Source organism: Herpailurus yagouaroundi, unplaced genomic scaffold, assembly GCF_014898765.1.
Source record: "Herpailurus yagouaroundi ecotype Mexico unplaced genomic scaffold, PumYag 403, whole genome shotgun sequence".
NCBI lineage: Eukaryota > Metazoa > Chordata > Mammalia > Carnivora > Felidae > Herpailurus > Herpailurus yagouaroundi.
Window position 1 is genome coordinate 86,701 of NW_024412620.1, and position 19,420 is coordinate 106,120.

Consider the following 19,420-nt stretch of genomic DNA (forward strand, 5'->3'; position numbering starts at 1 on the left):
CCTAAAGTGTTTATGGATCTGTAAATTCATTCTTAGCAATTTAAATATTGTAGACAATAGACAAGAAACATTGATCACTTTTTAAATTTTCATTCTAATACTCATGTATTTAGAGCAAAAGAAAGACCAAAGTTGCTTGTCATATGTTACATTTTGCAGACTGAAGAGTTCAGTAGATCAATTGCTACGATTGTAAAATAGAACAATAGATAAAAAGAGCAAATGTATACTTGTCCTCTCTCACTGAAAACAAAACAAGTATTTGTAATCTGTGTGAATACATTTTGGGCATGCCATATAGGCCCTCAGTCCTAATTATTTCAAATCTCCTTTCATTATAAAATAAGAGTGAAATTTTAGATGTCAGATTGCTTTGTTCTGCTAGCTAGTTTTTTTTTTTCAATTGGAAGAAAATAAGGTATCATTTAATTTTTTTTTACAAAAAAGAATTTTAATCTTCCCCATGTGCCATCATTATTGTTAACCTCTGGACATTTTAACAACATGTTTATGGATCTTAAATCAATGAACATTACGGAGGAAAACATCTGTGGTTCTAATACTTTCTAGAGTGGCTCTTAATATCATTTTCATACAAATTTTAAAGTGATTTTATTTTATTTTTTTAATTTTAAAAAAAAATTTTTTTCAACGTTTATTTTTTATTTTTGGGACAGAGAGAGACAGAGCATGAACGGGGGAGGGGCAGAGAGAGAGGGAGACACAGAATTGGAAACAGGCTCCAGGCTCTGAGCCATCAGCCCAGAGCCTGACGCGGGGCTCGAACTCACGGACCGCGAGATCGTGACCTGGCTGAAGTCGGACGCTTAACCGACTGCGCCACCCAGGTGCCCCTTAAAGTGATTTTAAAAACTAGCCATTGAAAATTTTCTAATTCGTTGTTAAAACATTGAACACGAAAACTATGTCAATTTTACAGACAAACATGAAGGGTGTGTATCTGTTAGAAACGATTATTAGAAAGGCCAGTGGAAGGAAATGCTTCCTTGCCCATCAAATCCACATGTTTAGCCCATAAAGTGGAGGCTTAGAGTGAAGGACGAGTTATGGTATCTCATATCCTTCAGAAGTGTTGCCTCAGGGAAAATTCATGGATGAAGAAAGCCGAAATAGATTTTAAAATGAATTATGTTTACTTTTGTTTTACAGGAATTATAGAAATACATTTTCAATTAAATAAGGAATAGACTAATGGAAGAATTAAAATAAAAAGCACATGATTTTTTTTCCAGAAACACCATTAGTTACATATTTTTATTTAAAATCTAAAGGTCATAGTTTAGTAAAAAAAAAAAAAAAATAGGTCTATGGTAAGCATTTTCTTTCATAAATTGACAAAACATATACCAGAGCAAAGAGTCTACAAAATCATGGCATTGTGTGTGCACTGATTCTTTCTTCTCCTTCATCTATTAGCTCTTTAACAAATACAGACATTTGTAGGATAGCTTACTTACAAACGAGGAATCCACATGGACAGTGGTTTGAACATTTCATATTCCTATACTTTGACTTAGAGATTCATATGCAAACCATTTCTTATTTTTTAAATCAAGATTTCAACTTGTGTTCCAAGTCTTAAAGTGAGAAAGCAAGAGAAGCTAATTATAATAGTAACCACAGAACTTCTGCACTCCTTTATAGTTTTGCAAACACTTAAAGCATGTAACATTTCATTTCATTCTACTTTATGCAGTGATTTCCCACTCATTTGCTAAAGCCACCCTATACTTAGAAACGTAAATATTAAAATTTGGTTTAAGAGAAGGTATTCTATTAAGGACAACAACAAAAAAGACATTTCAGACTCTGAGCATAATACATTTTTTTTTCTTTTGGAAAATTGACTAATTAAGATAGATGAGAAAAATATGTACAGTTAGATTGATGTTAACAGAAAATGTCTTTGGTTTTACAGTGCTCTCGAAAAATAAAATGCGACAAAACTGGCACAAATTTTACATTTGACAACTAAAGATATTTTTATTATTTTTGTTTCCTTGTCTTTGAAGTACTCCTTATATTGTATCTGACTTGTTCCACTTCCAGAATTTTGAGGTTCCACTTGTCTTTGATCTCCCCCAAGCCATTCTCAACAGCTCTTTCATCATGCCTCTAGCTGCCCTCAACATAAAACCAACTTCTTTTCTTAGAACAGGGATAATCTTTTATTTCAAAGACTTTGGTATTTTCTGTTGCAGATCACCCTGGAAATATCTTTAATCCTCCTCTGTTGGGAGCACCTCTCTTCCCTGAACCTGTAGATGGACTGGTGGGTTCCATTTGTTCTAAAGTCACCAGGGGAGACCACAGCTCTTCACACTGAAATGATACTGACTCCTTTTTTGTTTTGTTTTGTTTTTAGATGGACAGTTATTTCCATCATTCAAACTTTTATCCTTGAAACAGTGGGCAAAAAAAAAAAGTGGTATTTTCTTGCATAAATGAGGTGACACATCTTAAAATGGATTACTTAAGTTTACTAGGCTTCCCCCCCGCCCCGCTCACTACTTACATACAACTAAATTTTTCTGCTTTACAGTAAATTATGCTTTCTGACTCACTGATGATAGTGCCTACATGTGTGATTATGTTTTTTCCACACACTAAAATATTGTTTGCAAAACACTGATTTGCTTTTTCTCATTCCCTCCGTCTCCCCCATCTCTCTCTCTCTCTCTCTCTTTCTTTCCCCATCACTCTCTCTCACACACACTATGAAGCAGATGTGCTTAACTACTGCTTTATATCCCTATGAAAATGAAGCAGGGCAGGAAGAGAAAGCTGCACAACTTTCTCCCGTGATGAGCCTTTTCAATATGATTTCATTTTTGAGATCATAGCAACATCCAACCCGCCCATTTTTCAACTTAAGCAAAATACTCTAATACAAGAGCAAATATCAATAGTGTTTAGATTACTTATTCTTTTGGCTTAGCCACAATTCTGTTCCCCTCTATTCACACTCATGACCAAGGGTTTATCTGAACGTTTATTTAATACACTGAACAATTAGAAACAAAATGTAGAGATATAAGGCTGAATAGCACAGTGCTAGCATCTGCTAGAATGCCAGGCACAGGGAAGAAGCTGATTATTACTTCCCTTTCTTCACTCCTTTCTCAATTTTAGTATTTAAAATTAGAATAAGAAAAATTAAAAATAGCGATTCCCTTTTAGGATATGATAATCAGTAAATTTTATAAATATTGGGAAAGAAATTAACAAATTTACTGATGTTAAAGACTAGTATAAGCTAGACTCCATAATGATTTGTATACTTAAGTTAAATGAGATCACATTTATAAAATGTTGAGAATGGTGCCTGGCACATGGTAGGACTAGTTTCTTATTAAGGAACAATTTATCTTATTAACTACCTACACCTGTTAGTATAAAAATAAGTTGCTATAAAGCTATACCTCTTTTAAGAAAAACTTCCAAGCCTGAAATTAAAATATTATACATATAATTATATACATATACATATACATATACATATACATATACATATACATATGTATATAATCTATCAACCTGCGTAAAAATATGCCATGCAAGAGATTCAACACAGCATTACCTTTTCAAGACACTTTCAGTTAAATTTCTAATTTATTATGAAGTCTCGATGTATTTTACATAGTTTTTATTTAAAAAGTTATTTTAAGGGGCTCCTGGGTGGCGCAGTCGGTTAAGCGTCCGACTTCAACCAGGTCACCATCTCGCGGTCCGTGAGTTCGAGCCCCGCGTCAGGCTCTGGGCTGATGGCTCAGAGCCTGGAGCCTGTTTCCAATTCTGTGTCTCCCTCTCTCTCTGCTCCTCCCCCATTCATGCTCTGTCTCTCTCTGTCCCAAAAATAAATAAACGTTGAAAAAAAAATTTAATAAAAAGTTATTTTAAGTCATAGCTTTCTTTTTTCTAATAGTTAAGCTACCAAGGAAGATATATCTATCTATACACACACATACATATGAATATATACATGTATACATATACATATATATTTAATTCTTATGAATATTGTGATGAATTATTTTCATACTGTTGCGACAATATTGGAGTCAAATAAGGAAAATTGACAATAATTAGTATGTTCCCAATCACTGTTCAACCAACCTTTCAAGAGACATGATTTTGAACTTTTATGTGAAATTAACTGGGTTCTCATTATATGCCAGCAAGCATGCTCAGCCCTTTACAACCATTAGCTCTGTTTCTCAACATCCAAGTCAAAATATTTTTGTTTTCCTTTTCCACTTTGGCTACCCCTACTCACTTTCTTTTCCTAGGTCCTCCTACTAATCCCTCCAAAATATGGAGTGTTCCAGAGCTCAGAATTAAGTCCTCTGTACTCCATCTAAACACTCGTCTTACACTATCACATTCAGTCTCTTCGCTTTAAATTCCATCTGTATACAGTGACCTTCAAAGGTATTACTCCAATCAAGAGCTGATGAACCCCACACTCTTAACTCCAGTTGAAATCTAGATACCTCTAATTGGATGTCTACTGAGAATTAAAGCATTAATATATATTAATATAGATAAGACAGAACCCTTGATTGCCTACCCCAGCTGGGGTGTTTTTCATCCTAATTGCTCATGAGAAAAAAATGAGTCGTTCTGTATAACTTTATGTTTTTCTTCTACCCAGCAACTTCTCTTGATCCTATATACACCTGTTCTTTATTCCCCCTTCCACTGCCAACACTTGGTCCAGATACCATCCCCTTTCTCTTTTCCACCAATCCAAATGACTCCTAACGGGTCTTTAGGCTTTAATTCACTTCTAATCTATTCCCACAGCAGCAAGTGTAGTCCCTTTAATATCGAAATAAGATTAGCTCATTCTCTGCTTAAAACGTCCAAATAGCTTCTTCTGTTTACACTTAAGGTAAAAATCCAAAGTCTTTCTATTTGCAACAAGGTCCCCTAGGAGCTTCCCCTGTGTGTATCTCTCCAACTTCACCACGAACCACTCAGCCTTTATCCACCATACTGCAAGTACCTGACCTCCTTTCCTTGCCTTGAACCCACCATTTTTTTTTTTTTTTTTGCTTTTTCTGAAGGACCTTTGCACCTGCCAGTTCCTCTTTACATAAATCTTCACATTCTTGTCAGCCAACATTAGTAGCCTAATGACACTACTTCAAAGAGGCCTTCTTTAATCACTGTCTAAAAGGCCATTTTGCTCCCTGATCTGGCCTTCTCTACTGTCATATCACACACACTGTTTTATTTCACACACTTATCAATATCTGAAATTTCCTCAATTATTTATTTGGTTTTTGTTACCTCTTTTACTAAGATGTAAGTTTCATGAAATTTGGTACCTTTTCTGTTTCATTTACCACTGTGTCAGCACTTAGAATAGTTCCTATCACATAGGGTTCTATTTAAAAAATGGCTACATCAATGACTAAGTTATCTCACTTAATAGCTACTGCTATTATTATTATTATTATTATTATTATTATTATTATTATATAGATGCAGAAACTGAGGATTTGAAAGGTAATTTCCCTAATGTTTCTAATTGGAAAGGTCAGGATGGAATACAGGCAACATTTCAAAAACTGATTTCTTATGCACACTGAAGGTAGGGCTTGTTTGAATCCAACATTTCTAGCTGGATCTCTTTAAGTTATTTTCATCAGCTTCCTGACCCTTTTCTTTTGCTTGTCTGCCTCCCACGTAGCATCACTCCTTCTCATACTCAATGCTCTGAACTAATATCTTCTGTTTATTTTTTTCTTAGCCATTATATATCTTGAACATACTTAAAGTTTCAATATGTAAACTCAGGAAAAAATAAAAACGTGGTCACTCAAAAATAGAAAGATTTAGGGCTTATTAGTAAAAATCTTAGTTTAAAAACTAAAACAGGGATTTGGAGACCTAAGTCTAGAATTCAAAGTAGAATACTTGACCTAAATTATTTGATTGACAGCCCACATTTATCATAGTAACCAACATTTTTTCTTTGTTTTCCCTGGAGTTTTAACCGATTTGTCCGTGGAGTAGAAAACTGTAAGGTAGCTGTACCCAATTCATTTCATATACCTCTTGGATAAGTATAAAAAGCTTATCTTGTGTCTACACTTCCTGGAATAAGATGAGAACCTTATGTGTTTTCCATGATCAAAGTGCTTAACAAAGGTCAAGTTACTTCCCTTGCACTTCAAAACCAAAAAAAAATCTAGATACTTTGGTAAATTATTCAATGGCTTTCACTTTATGTAATATCAAAAACAAATTAGGTTGGGGAAAAGCCATTCGTTCCATCATATCACTCACCTCCAGATAGACTCAGTGGTGTACCTTGTAAAGCTCCTTTTCGAGATGATAGTAGCACATTACTTTTGCATTACCAATGTAGCATCAACATTCATAGTAAATACAAGACCATTAAAGGTGCCTTTTCCTTTTTATAAAAGACAAAATCTTAGATGATTTAGGTCTTGTTAAATATATGGAGTTTACTGGGTTCACAATGTTTCACCTTTGTAGCTAAATTAGCTGGATGGGGCTGAAACACATGTTTTACACACATGACCTCTGAGAAACTACCAAGCACCTTTCAGTCTTGGTGTGATTTGCCTACTATCAAGTACTCATGTCTTCAATTACCTGGTTATTAGGCTGACCACGAAGAAGGCTGAATAACCAAGTGGAAAAAGAATAGACCTAGAGTCAGACCAACCCAGGATGAAATATCAGCCCTTACTAGCTGATGACGTTGGAAAATTACAATGAAAGCTCACCAAAAAAAACTTAAGGGTTTGTTTGTGTGCTGTGTATGTGTGTAGGTTTTAACATATCTTTTCAAATAAAGCCTTTATTTTCAGTTCAAATCACAAAACAAACAAACCAAAGATAACTGGGACTTTTGGGCTAATCCCTCTTTGATCTACCACCTTTATTTATTAAGTATCTGATAATAATCTACACAACTCAGGGGCAGCTTCAGAACTTCTATAACTGAAAGCCTACAGAAGCCCAGTTGGAGCAGAGGCCTAGATGTTGTCTGGCAAGACAAAGCTTTTTACTTAGTGTGTTATATGTAGATTTAAAAATAATAATTTTTAATCTGTAATTTATGAAAGATTGAGAACACAAATAATTATCTCTTGCGATGTATATTGTTACTTTGAGGAGAAAGCTTATGGAGAAATTGGAAAATTTTAAACCCCAAGCAGCCACTGCCACAGTAAGATTATAGACTTCCCAAGAATAAGCATAGAATGTGGTATTCCCAACTGAAGATACTGGGAAAGCACTCATAAAATATTTGTTCACGAAATGAATTAATGCACAAGTAAACAGATTTCACTAGACTAGAGAAATAAAATATTCAGAAAGTTTTCGGTGTTGATTATTGAGAATTCATGAGATTTTTATTTGCCTATTTATTCATCTCCATGTTTCTCAGCTTGCCTAAGATAATCATGGTTTACTTAGGAAAAAATGGGATATGCAGCTTTAGACATAGCACATAATCAAAACTGCTATGGGAGACAGCCAAATAAAGAAATCTCCAAGAGGATTATTCACAGATCATCGCAGCCAATGATGATCAGGAGCAGAGCAGGAGTGTGCACGAGGGCTGCCCAGAGGAAATGACCATTGAACTCAATCTTGAAGAGCAGTTATAATTTTCCCAGTTAAAAAAATGTATATATAGATGGAAGAAGAAACAGCATGGCCAACAGTTTGGACACAAGAAAACATATTTTTAGGAAAATGCAAGTTACAACAGGAGTATACAGTTGACCCCTGAACAGCACAGGTTTGAACTACGCAGGTCCACTTGTATGTGGATTTTTCTGATAAATACAGAATAGTACTGTAGATGTTTTTCTCTTCTTTGTGATTTTCTTAATAACATTTTTTCTCTAGCTTATTCGAAAGAATACAGTATATAATACATATGACATACAACATATGCATTAATCAACTGTTTATGTTATCAGTAAGTCAACAGGAGGCTATAAGTAGTTAAGTTTTGAGGGAGTCAAAAGTTATACATAGATTTTTGGCTGTGTAAGGAAGGCATCAGTGACCCTAATCCCTATTGTTCAAGGGTCAACCGTAGAGTATATGTCACTAAGTAGTTACAGATAAAGTTGGAAAAATATGCAGGGATTCAATTAAAGCTGTATATACCATGCTAATAGCCTTTATTTTTCCTAAATGTAGAGACAAAAGTAGAATGATTTGACACCTTATGGTGATCCCACCCACTGATGTACACTGGGGACATTAAACTTATCATCTTGATTCTTCTCTTTAATTTTTGCTGTACCAAGTAGTAAGAAGTTGGCACAAGGTGTATAAGCTACTAAGAATGCCATAGAGGAGCACCTGGTGGCTCAATCAGTTAAGCATCTGACTTCAGCTCAGGTCATGATCTCATGGTTCATGGGTCTGAGCCCCACATCAGGCTCTGTGCTGACAGCTCAGAGCCTAGAGCCTGCTTTGGATTCTGTCTCTCCCTCTCTTTCTGCCCCTCCCCTGCTTGCTCTCTCTCTCTCTCTCTCTCTCTCCCTCTCTCTCTCTCTCTCTCTCTCAAAATTAAACATTAAAAAGAATGCTACACAAATGAACAAGATTTAAAATATAATTCTAAACTATACAGCAGTCTTATAAGTATTTCTAAAGTTTCCACTGGCTACTTGAGGAGTAACCAAAACTCGTAAAATCTCAAAATGAATCTTGCTGAAAGAGCTCTCAATCACAAAATGATTATTACGATAGAAATAGCAGCACAATATAAATTTGAAAATGTCTAATACTTCCCAATTTAAAATTTGACAAAGATTAAATAATTGCATTAAATCAATTACATTTTGAACAACATTGAAAGGGAAAAAGAAGGAAAGGAAGAGAAAAGAAAGGAAAGGAAAGGAAAGGAAAGGAAAGGAAAGGAAAGGAGAAAGAAAGAAAGAAAGAAAGAAAGAAAGAAAGAAAAGCAATGGTATAAACTGAACATAAGTAATGTTGTTTCTGGCTAAAATGGAAGAATTAAGACTTTTGGGAAATTTAGATCCGTCTTATTTGACAAAAAAAAAAAAATAATAATAACACTTAAAAATGTGATAACCATAAAGGAAAATTCTTAGAGGCATAAGTTTATAATCAGTACAATTGGATGTGACTAAAAATTGATTCATGAACTTAACAGTAACTGGAAAAATTGAATGAAAAATAACACTATTTAACACTAGTTCAGTAAAATTCTTTAATGAAAACATTGGTAATGATTTAACCAGACTCTTTAAAAAAATACTCAGGGAATTAACTTGGCTTAATAAAGATTTTTTTCCGTGAAAGTTGTTTTCAAGGAAAACTCATAAGTGTAGGTATATTCTAATTAAATTCTTATTTTCTTAAACATCTTTAGGATCACATCATGGGTCAGTATGTTCTCTATCCAATAGAGAGCCACCAAAGAAAGGATGTACAAAGGTGAGTTTTGCCTTTTACAGGGATTATCCCAGTAGAGGTAGGTATGAGGACACTAGGGACTGAAGAGAGGCAAGATTGCAGGCTATTGTTACAATAAGAAATAATAATAATCTCTAGCAAAGAGTTGGATTTGCAAACTATTTAGGAGGTAGAATCCAGAGTAGCCTGAAAATCGCTAAAACAGGGGATGCAAAGTTAAAAGAACTGAAAGATCTCTAAGGGTTTATAGTTCTGCCACATAGCCTAAACTATATCTCCTCTGAGTCTCTCAAAGGAAGAGATGTGATTTGGAATCAGATGTCAATGATAAAGAACTGAGTGCTGTGATTTTATGGGATCACATGAATAAAACATACAACTTTGCAGGGTATCTCATAGTTTCAAAGCATTTTCACAAATATTATCATTTTTAATGCTTATAACATTTTATAGATGACAAAACTGCGTATCAAAGATGGAAAGCCATTTGAATTGAGATCATAAAATTCGTAGAATTAGATTTCTAAAATGCTTCTCAATCCAGATGCCATCTCCAGCTCAGAATGGCACCTGCTTCATTTCCTATGATGCTTAGTATTTCTTTTATCAATAAGCAAATTACTGTTTGTTTGTTTCTTTCTTTCTTTAAGTGGAGATATTTAAAATATGGTGACCACACTTTATTGCCATGATATAGTACCTTTGCTTTCATCTCTTAACATCACTGTTATTTATATAGGATTCTCTGTTCTATTTTCATGCCTAGCAGGACAATTTATTATTATTATTATTATTATTATTATTTACAATGCAGAGAGTTTCTTCTTGTATATCAGTGCTCTTTTACATTCACCAGAGTAACTGTTCATTTGCTAATACATATGAGTGTGATGCTGAATTGCCCTTAGCTCTTGATTTGTGCTCTGGTATTAACAGATTACCTTTTTGGAGGGTTAATGATATTCCTGTAGTTGTTCATATTTTGGTTGGAAGCAGTTTTTTCTAATATACAAACGGCGATCATTTTTATTTGAATATCATTGCATGCAGTTATAATTGTATCACATAGTATATATTAGGAGAAATTGAAGTTTTGGAAAAATAACTTTTTCATTTCAGATATTTGTGTCTCATTTTTAGTGGGAAATAAATGTTTATTTTTTTGTTTTTATTTTTTTAGGAAATAAATGTTTAATCTTTAAACACTGTAGAGCTAAGTACCACAGAAGAATTTCAAGTTTGAGTTGGGTCTTCAGTAAAGAATCTAATAAAAGCATTGATAATCTTGCTCATTACCTTTTCAGAGGTGAATCAATTGAAGATACTATAAATGCACATAGAGAGTGCTTATATATTTCCCTAACATTGACTTTATATGTATTTATGCTGCAGTTTTCTTTCTTTATCTTTTCTTGTTTTGTTATTATTCCTGAACATTCAATACTCTCTTATAATAGTCATTCCACAGACTCTTGACAGATTGGGTTTGAAGTAGCACATTGCCATATAAAAATGAATGCATATTAAAAACTTTAGGCAATAATTAGATATTTTTTCATCTAAATATTGGTTATAGCCATGTATACAATATAGGTCTATATATTTCAGTATTATGCAGAAATAGACATCACATCATATGGCTAAACGAATCGCTTGCAATATTCCATTTTTTTCTTCATCCTTTTTTAGAGTATTACGTTTACGTATATAAAAGTTATAGCATTGTCCTTTAGTAATCAGTAAATAATATGTGGTTGGGTATCTAGTACCAAGAAAGCTATTTAGAATAGACTGAAATTAAGTTTAAACTGAGATTTAGCTCCATTTCCATTCCAATTTTATCCTGTGTAAATACTCCCATAAATTTATAAGATGACTGAAAAAAGATCAAAGGTCTGTGGGGATAACAAATTCCTTTCTCTGCACCAAAGTGACTTACATTACATGATCTGAACAGAAAACCTTGTCTGTGTTCACACTGTGCTTTCACCAACGAAATGGACCAACCTGACCATAAATCTCTGCTTCGTGCCTATCCAAATTGAGATTTGTTATCACATTATTGAGGAAGAAATGATGCCCAGACTCTCTACAAATTTTCTGTGTGCACACAATGCGATGCCATCTTCCACCTGCCGTTGAAAATAGTCCCCCAGCCCTACCAGTGTCCATGCCTGAATTTGCAAAGACTGGATCTGATTCCATTTGTCTTGTCCCCATTAGATGCGTACGCCCCTGCCCCTGCCTCATTCCTTACTTTTCTTCCTATAGGCATCTGTATCTGAAAAACAAAACTAACCTCCAAATGAAATGCCACTAGCCAAAAATGTCCAAAGAGTAGGCCAGGGAAAATTTAGGAATAACATTCTTGAACTAAAGATTTTTTAAGAAGTTAGGATGGTATTTCCAAATAAGAAGGAAAAGAAGGAGATAGCAAAATAATAATCATGAATTAAATTCTTAAGAAGGCAAGGCCTATAAAGATCCAGATCCAAAATCATTTTATTTAATCTTGACGACATTGTCTAACTCTATCTTTCCACTTTGTCGTTGGCTAATTTTTTCATCTCAAGCTTTGTCTCTTCTTCTGTCCTCTCTTTCTGAAATTCTTTGTACTCATCCTCTCTCACCTCCGTCATTATAATCTTCAGTTTTGTCAAAAAACGCCCATTGCTTTGTCAGTGTCTGGTAAATCAGTTACAGATGAGAGTTTCCGCTTTCACACAGGTTACAATAGAAGTAAATGCACTCATTGGTAGATAATAATACTAACACTACCACCACCAACAAATTGAATTAGTATGTGGAAAGCGTCATGGAAAGGTGGTAACAAGTGTCCAGGTTCAGTGGAGATACTTTGTGGTATGAGCGACGGAAGAGAAATAGAACTATCGCGGAGCCTTAGAGGTCCAGAGGAAGTGTAGACGAGCCAAGCGGTGTTGCAACTGGCTACTGCAAGTTCTGTTTTAATGAATCATACAAGAAAAAAAATACAAAACAATCCCTGCCCAGCTCCAGGCCCAGCTCCTAGCTCAGTGGTGGACTCGGTTGTTCTGATAAGGAGTTGAGCACGTATACCGAAGACAGTGAGAAGATACCAGAAGGTGTTTTGTTTTGTTTTGTTTTGTTTTGTTTTCCCCCTCTTCTTTTTAAGGTGTAGAACAAGGAAAGAAATGAATGAGACTGCAGGTAGATTAGGAAACTATAATAATGTTCTAGGTAAAGCATGATAAAGGCATAAATTAAGGCAATGTCGATGGAATTGAAGAAAGGGAAAATATTTTAGAGACTGTTAAAAACTAAAATTACAAGACTAGAGGAGGATTTAAATACTTAGGGGAATGAGTCTGGAGATGAGGAATCAGGATCGTCAACACATAGCAGGTCTTTATAAGGAACTCTAATGATAGAAAATAAGAATAAAACTGACCAAAGGTTAAAGCCCATAGAACCCCAATATTTAAAAGCAGACAAATACGAAGACCCAGAAGATAGATAAGTAGATATATGTGTGTGTGTATTATAAACTCACATATAAAAACTAGAATATATATGTGTGTGTATCTGGATATGTGTATTTATAGGAAGAGTGTAGAAATATCTATATTCCTACACTAGCTAATTGTCACTGGTTGACATCTTTGAAATAGCCCAGAATAGAGAAAAGACTTAGCTCAAGCTAACCACTCTGACCCTCTCCTTAGCTACAGAGAGCAAGAGAGAAAAAGGAAAGACAGATGCCTAAGTCCACCTTACCTTTTCCCTTACAAAATGCCTTTCAAGTTCTGGCAATGATAAGGATCACAGGCAGATTTTTTTAAAGAAAAATATCTATAAAAAGTTCATAAAAGATAAATTGTGGAATATTCAGAACTTAATGATTGCTAATCAAATGTCAATTCATACTTTGTATTGAAAACCTGTGTGATGTTCAAGGCATAGTACATGTTTGTAACATGAAATACTTCTTTAAATGTAGATGGAAAAATGAAGAATTATGACCAGGAAATGACTCTAAAGTGATATGACTCATAACTCACATACCATAACCCATGTACCCTAGCTGGTATGGTATAGAGTGATAGATTTGCCTGCCATCGCACCTGGTTTAGAGTCAAAGAACATTCATCATTATCTGCATTCTCAAAACCATCATCGTCTCCTAGAATTATTTAGAAATGTTCAACAGAGTTTTGGTTTCCGGCTATCATGGCAAAGAGGCACAGAGCAAAGAGATTGCAAACTTTTGTGTAAAACTCACCCCAGCATGATTGCCATGGCAAACTTTAACTTTGCCTTTCTGTATTTGTATTTTAGGGATTAAATAACATATCTGAATTGTGCATATATTTGTCCATTAATTGATGTCTGTCTACATTTGGCTCTACTTTTTTATTCCATTAGAGTACACAATATAAATGTGATGCCAAAAGCCTAATATTTCCTATGATCCCTAAACTCAATTTTAACACAGTAAAATCAAAGATAATGATCAAACTTATTTGTTGCTAATAAAGAAAAATATGTAATTTAAAGCATTAATAACTTCCCAAATCCTACATTGAATCACAAAATGACTCTCAGAACTTTAAAGGATGATAAATGAGATATGCAGACGCAGATAATTATATCTACTTTTTCAAAAAAAAAAGTATTGATTCCAGGAAGACTATCAATGCCTTTTAGAAAAATGTTTGCTCTCAATATTTACATAAACAATTGAAGTCAAGCTTGATCCTTCAAAATAAATCTATGTATATCTCTCCATTTATTTAAGTACAAATTGTTTAGCAAAATAGATTCAAAAGTTTCTAGATAATTTTATACTTTCTTATTTTGACCATAAGTTCGAAGATATTTCTCATGGTAAAAATCCTTAATTGACTGAGTTCATAGTTCATAGTGGTTTCCTCTGTGTCCTACAAAACATTTCAGTGTTTCTTTGTGCTCATTTAGAAATGCTTTGCTACCGTTCTTGAATGAGGATTTTTAATGAATATTCATTCTGATTTATGATAATCCACATATTATTACCACCCTGCTAAAATCATTATTCATTACAGTTTGCTTTTGATCATGATAGCTAACTTTACAGGGAAGTTCCCTTGATAGACATTTTCTGTACTAAAACAAAACGCTGTATCCATACAAAAAATTTTAGACCACCTTTGCAGTTAAAAACACAACAGTATCTTCCACTGCTTTCCACTCTCCCTGATTACACAAAATACCAACTGACCACATAACAAGCTCAGGAGGTAGCTACCGCCCTGCCTTTTAGAAGAAGGAAGAATGGTGGAAAGTTGAAAACAGATTTCAATGAATTCCAGTAAGCGAGACTTTTAATTTTCTTTTTTTTAAACTTCTTTGGAATTTCTGCAAAAATGCCACTTTCACTGTCCTTTCCATAGTGAGAAACAACTTTTAGATACTACATCATATGGAGTATACTTAACATAATTTATTAGTTATGTTTAACAATCAACTGAAATGCACTCATGATCCAAACTGAAACTATTCAAGAAATGTCCATTAAAAGGATAGCATGTAGCCAAAGATCTCCAGCTTAAATAAGTACTTGAGATCCCCATTACATTTTCCTACAGAAGACAGCATTTGCGTGATTCCTATGAGTTTAAGTATTTTTACTGCATCAAGGCTCTAATATTTACCCATCACCCAGGAAGGGCGGTGGCCCCGTAAGAATTTCCAAGGCAAATAATCATTAAAACTACTGAGAAGAAACCAAAAACTTGATTTAAAATACATTCTGTGCTAAGAATATGCATAAAATGAATATTTTATTAAATTCCCAAATGGATTATTTAAACTATCCTATAGATAAGTATTCAATAAAATATTTTAGTAGTAATCAAAATTTGAGGAAGCAGACTCCAGTTCAAAAAGAAAGAGTGGCTTACATGCTACCGAAGCCATATTATGACTCAAAAAAGGCATTTTCTGTTAAAAGGATGAAAATTCACTTATTTTGTCATTAAGATCTCCTCAGATTTTCATAAACTTATGTTTACGCGTTTGAGGGTTAAGTAACAGCATTACTTTTGTAATATCCTTGAACACTTTGCAAACAAAGATACAGTCAGACAAGTTTCTTTTAAATTGTGATTTTTTCCCCCAAACATTTATGCCTTTTTAAACAGAAACAATGTATTCTCTCACATAGCAAGCCAGGTCTCTCTGAGCTCCAATAGCCTTGACCATTTTCTAGTGAGCTTCCTTATTTCCAGTCACCAACACTTAACTTATTTTTATGTCTTTTTCAAACCAATATCCCTCCACAAGGAAAAAAATAACTAAGGACATATTAATATACTTGTACTTACCTGTAACAAACACGCCTGTATCCAGAAAGGCAAAGCCAAATGCCAAAAGTTTAAGCCACAAATACATGGTCATATCTGGAAATCAGCTGTATTCCTATGAAACAGCATGCGTCCTTCTGAAAGGCAAAATAATAGTTATCTTTGCAAAAGTTTTTCTTTGCGAAACAGAATAAAAAATAAAAGAAATGAGTGCATACTCTTTGCTGTTGTCTTATCAGACAGGGAACAATTTCCTCCTCTGCTACCCCAAGAACAAACCACTTTGCTAGCTACACAAACTGCTAGGTAGTGATGTCAGATTCGGTTTTACTAACTTCTCCAAAAATACTGTAAAGGATCTTCTTTGCAGGAAGTCAAGAAAGTTGTTCAAAGTCAGTGCAAAAGCATCTTACTTCCTTAATTCAAGTAACTAATTACTTGAATAAGTTTCTAGGCCTTTTAAAAGATTTTTCTCCTTCAAGAAAGATGTTTTTTAAGTATCCGAATAATACTCCCTTACAGTATTCATTACAACTTAAAAAAATAACATCCCCACCCCAAAATAAGCAATAATTCTCTTACCTAAGAGGGAATAAAATAGATTCAGGATGGGTAAAACAAAATGGGGGTTGGCAAGATGACACAGTGATTGAATTAGTAGAAAATACCTGTATTTGACTCAAAATGACCAGATGAGTGACCGACCTGGGTTTTTTTGTTTTTTTTGTTTTTTTGTGTGTTTTCTTTTTGTTTTTTGTTTTTGTTTTTTTGTTTTGTTTTTTTGTTTGTTTCTTTCTTTTTTTTTTTTTTTTTTTTTGCAACCAGGGTCGTTTACCAGGCAGGCATTCAAACTTCACCAATAGGACAGTTTTAGAGGTCAAACCCATTTTCTATGCAAACGCACTCTCTCAGAAAGCTGAACAGGTTTGCCCCAAGTCTTTCACAGAGCTCCTCGTGGTGCTAGGAATGGAATCAGAAGGTCACTTCCACAGCAGCAAATCCTGCTTCAAAAAAGGAATGCTGTTCCTGGCTTGAGAGATTCTTGGTGCTGTTGATGAGGGAATCAAGGGCAATGAAATTGAGAGCTGGGTTTTTTTTTTTGCTCTTTTTTTTTTTTTAATAGAAGTGAACCTTTTCCCCCCGCCCCCCTTCAGCAATACTTTCACAATTTTTTTTTTGATTAAAAGACAGCAAATTAACATAGAGCATTTTCCCTGATACTGATGGTGTTTTTAGTAAGTCCATTGATTAGGAAAACACATACTGGCAAAAAGCTGCTATGAATCCTGTGATACAATTAAACTGGTATCATTATCACAATATCTGGTTCATCTACAAAGACTAGTGCACATGTACACAAGGATTATTATTGGAGCCACACAGGATACCTAAGGGACTTACAGACAAACAGAACCCTTGTGGTAACTGCAATCCTTGGTCAGAAAGCCCTATTGCAGGCTTCTTGTGTTTAAGTAAATAAAACTTTTTGTATTTACCAACTTATTTGTTTTACTCTTATGTTGACTGCTACTTATGTTGGAACTACAGAGCCAAATTTGCACACCTCCTCTTTGAGCAAATAAAAATAATCCCACATGTGAAATTCTGAGTCATAACATGTCATTATAATCTCATTTTTTAAAAAAGTCTCATTAAAATGAGATTTTTTTGGTATGATTTTGATTTTATTATTAAGTTCATAGCTAACTTTCGGGGGTGTTGCCCGGGCCAAGAATATGCGTAGCACTTTAACTGCATAATCTAATTTGTACTACACTTCAGACAGATAATGTTATTATTCCCCATTTGACCCATAAAGTTCAGAGAGGCTAGGTGATTTGCAGGTTCTCACAGCTAAGAAGTAGACAAAGTAAGTTTTGAACCATCCCCAAATTTCATGTTCTTTTTCTTTCTTGTTTTACTACCCTTCCTTTTTCTCACTTCCTTCCCCAATCTTTTTAACTATGTATTTTTATCATTTTTAACCTCTAAAAAGTAGAACATTGATTTGATAAAAATGATGTAGCCCTCTTTTGGCAAATGTCTTCCTAAATAAAATAGTTGTGACTGTGGGGACTACTCTTCGGTAGGTAAGCCTAATGAAAACTGTGTGCCAGGGGTCACAAACGTAAGTACTCAGCTACAGAGTCTATTTCTTCAAATACATTTGCAATGGAAAACTATCTGGGGGTTAGCTTTAAATATCTTTAAGCAAATACTTGTGTTCTGTTAGCTTGTTATTATAGCTGAATATTTGCCAAAACTAGAGGCCAGGAAGAAAGTGCATGACATTCAAGGGAGTTAAGTATAAGAAATATACTCTATAACAAGCTAAAGATAGGAGGGGTTTAGAAGCCTTAAAGAGGTATTTTTAAAAGGGCTTTGCAGATCATGGATTTGAAGAAATAGTAAGAACTTAGGAGATTCAGCTCCGTTTTAGGCAAGTGGCCAGAGAGATTCGACCCAAGATATACTGAAATTAATTAACACTACATGAATGGAATTGTATGTGCTTGTTTTAATGTGTTAAAGTTGAGTTTAGTATCTACAGGAAGTATGACTTGGGGTAGCCAAATTTATATTGTATGCTACAAAGTTATAAAGAAATAGAGCCTAGGGGCGCCCGGGTGGCTCAGTTGGTTGAGCTTCCGACATCAGCTCAGGTCATGATCTCGCAGTTGACGAGTTCGAGCCCCGCATCAAGCTCTGTGCTGACAGCTCAGAGCCTGGAGCCTGCTTCAGATCTGTGTCTCCCTCTCTCTCTGCCTCTCCCCTGCTCATGCTCTGTCTCTCTCTGTCTCAAAAATAAAGATAAACATGAAAAAAATTTTTTTTAAGAAATAGAGCCTAATGTAGACAGATAGCAAAAAATAAATATGCGCTCAATTCAGATGTTTTCAGAATGGAGGCAACGGTGAGCCAGAAGGTTGATATCCTTGAGACACAAACTGTCAGGATGGAGACAAGAAGGAAGACCCTAACAGTTTGCTGGGGGAAAGATCATAGTTCCCCTGTGACAGTGGATGGTACTAAACTGGATGACCTAGTCAGGGGTTTGGTTAGTAGCTGGCCTTTCCACAGGTCATCTGAAGAAATCCCTGCTTTATCATATATGGGCTTAGCATTCAGGCCCTAGGCAGGCAGCACCAAACTCTCATAGAAATAGGACTATTTGTGACAAACTGATGTGATCCACTGTCTTGATTCTGAGAGAGAAAGTAGGTAGGCTGCTGATAAATTTACACACACACACACACACACACACACACACATATAGATATATGGAAGCAACATCAGAATATATATGTAATAAAGAGGGGCACTTGGGTGGCTCAGTCAGTTAAGCATCTAACTCTTGGTTTTGGCTCAGGTCATGATCTCACAGTCTCATGAGTTCAAGCCCTGTGTCAGGCTCTGTGCCAGCAGCACAAAGCTTGTTTGGGATTCTCTGCCTCCTTCCCTCTCTCTCCTTGCACTGTCTCTGTCTCTGTCTCTTTCAAAATAAATGAATAAAGTTAAAAAAATGTATATGTTGTAAAGAGTATGGTACTTTCTGGGAGGTTGAAATAGGATGTATCCAGAACAATCTCAAAGTTTGATCAGTTAAATTTCAAAATAATCACAGCTGA

The 19,420-nt window shown here is 34.8% G+C and overlaps 1 protein-coding gene across 1 annotated transcript in view; it reads right to left on the minus strand.

Moving 5' to 3' along the window:
• The window catches only part of LOC121022406 (receptor-type tyrosine-protein phosphatase C-like), a gene marked incomplete at its 3' end in the record, with an annotated part of 102,830 nt that extends 86,697 nt beyond the window's left edge, over positions 1–16,133 (minus strand). Inside the window, exons 1-2 of the mRNA XM_040463483.1 lie at positions 16,010–16,133; positions 15,813–15,928 (exon numbers count right to left, since the gene is read on the minus strand). Coding sequence (XP_040319417.1) covers positions 15,813–15,885 — 73 coding nt within the window. The remainder of the gene's footprint in view (positions 1–15,812; positions 15,929–16,009) is intronic.
• Positions 16,134–19,420: the final 3,287 nt, after the last annotated feature.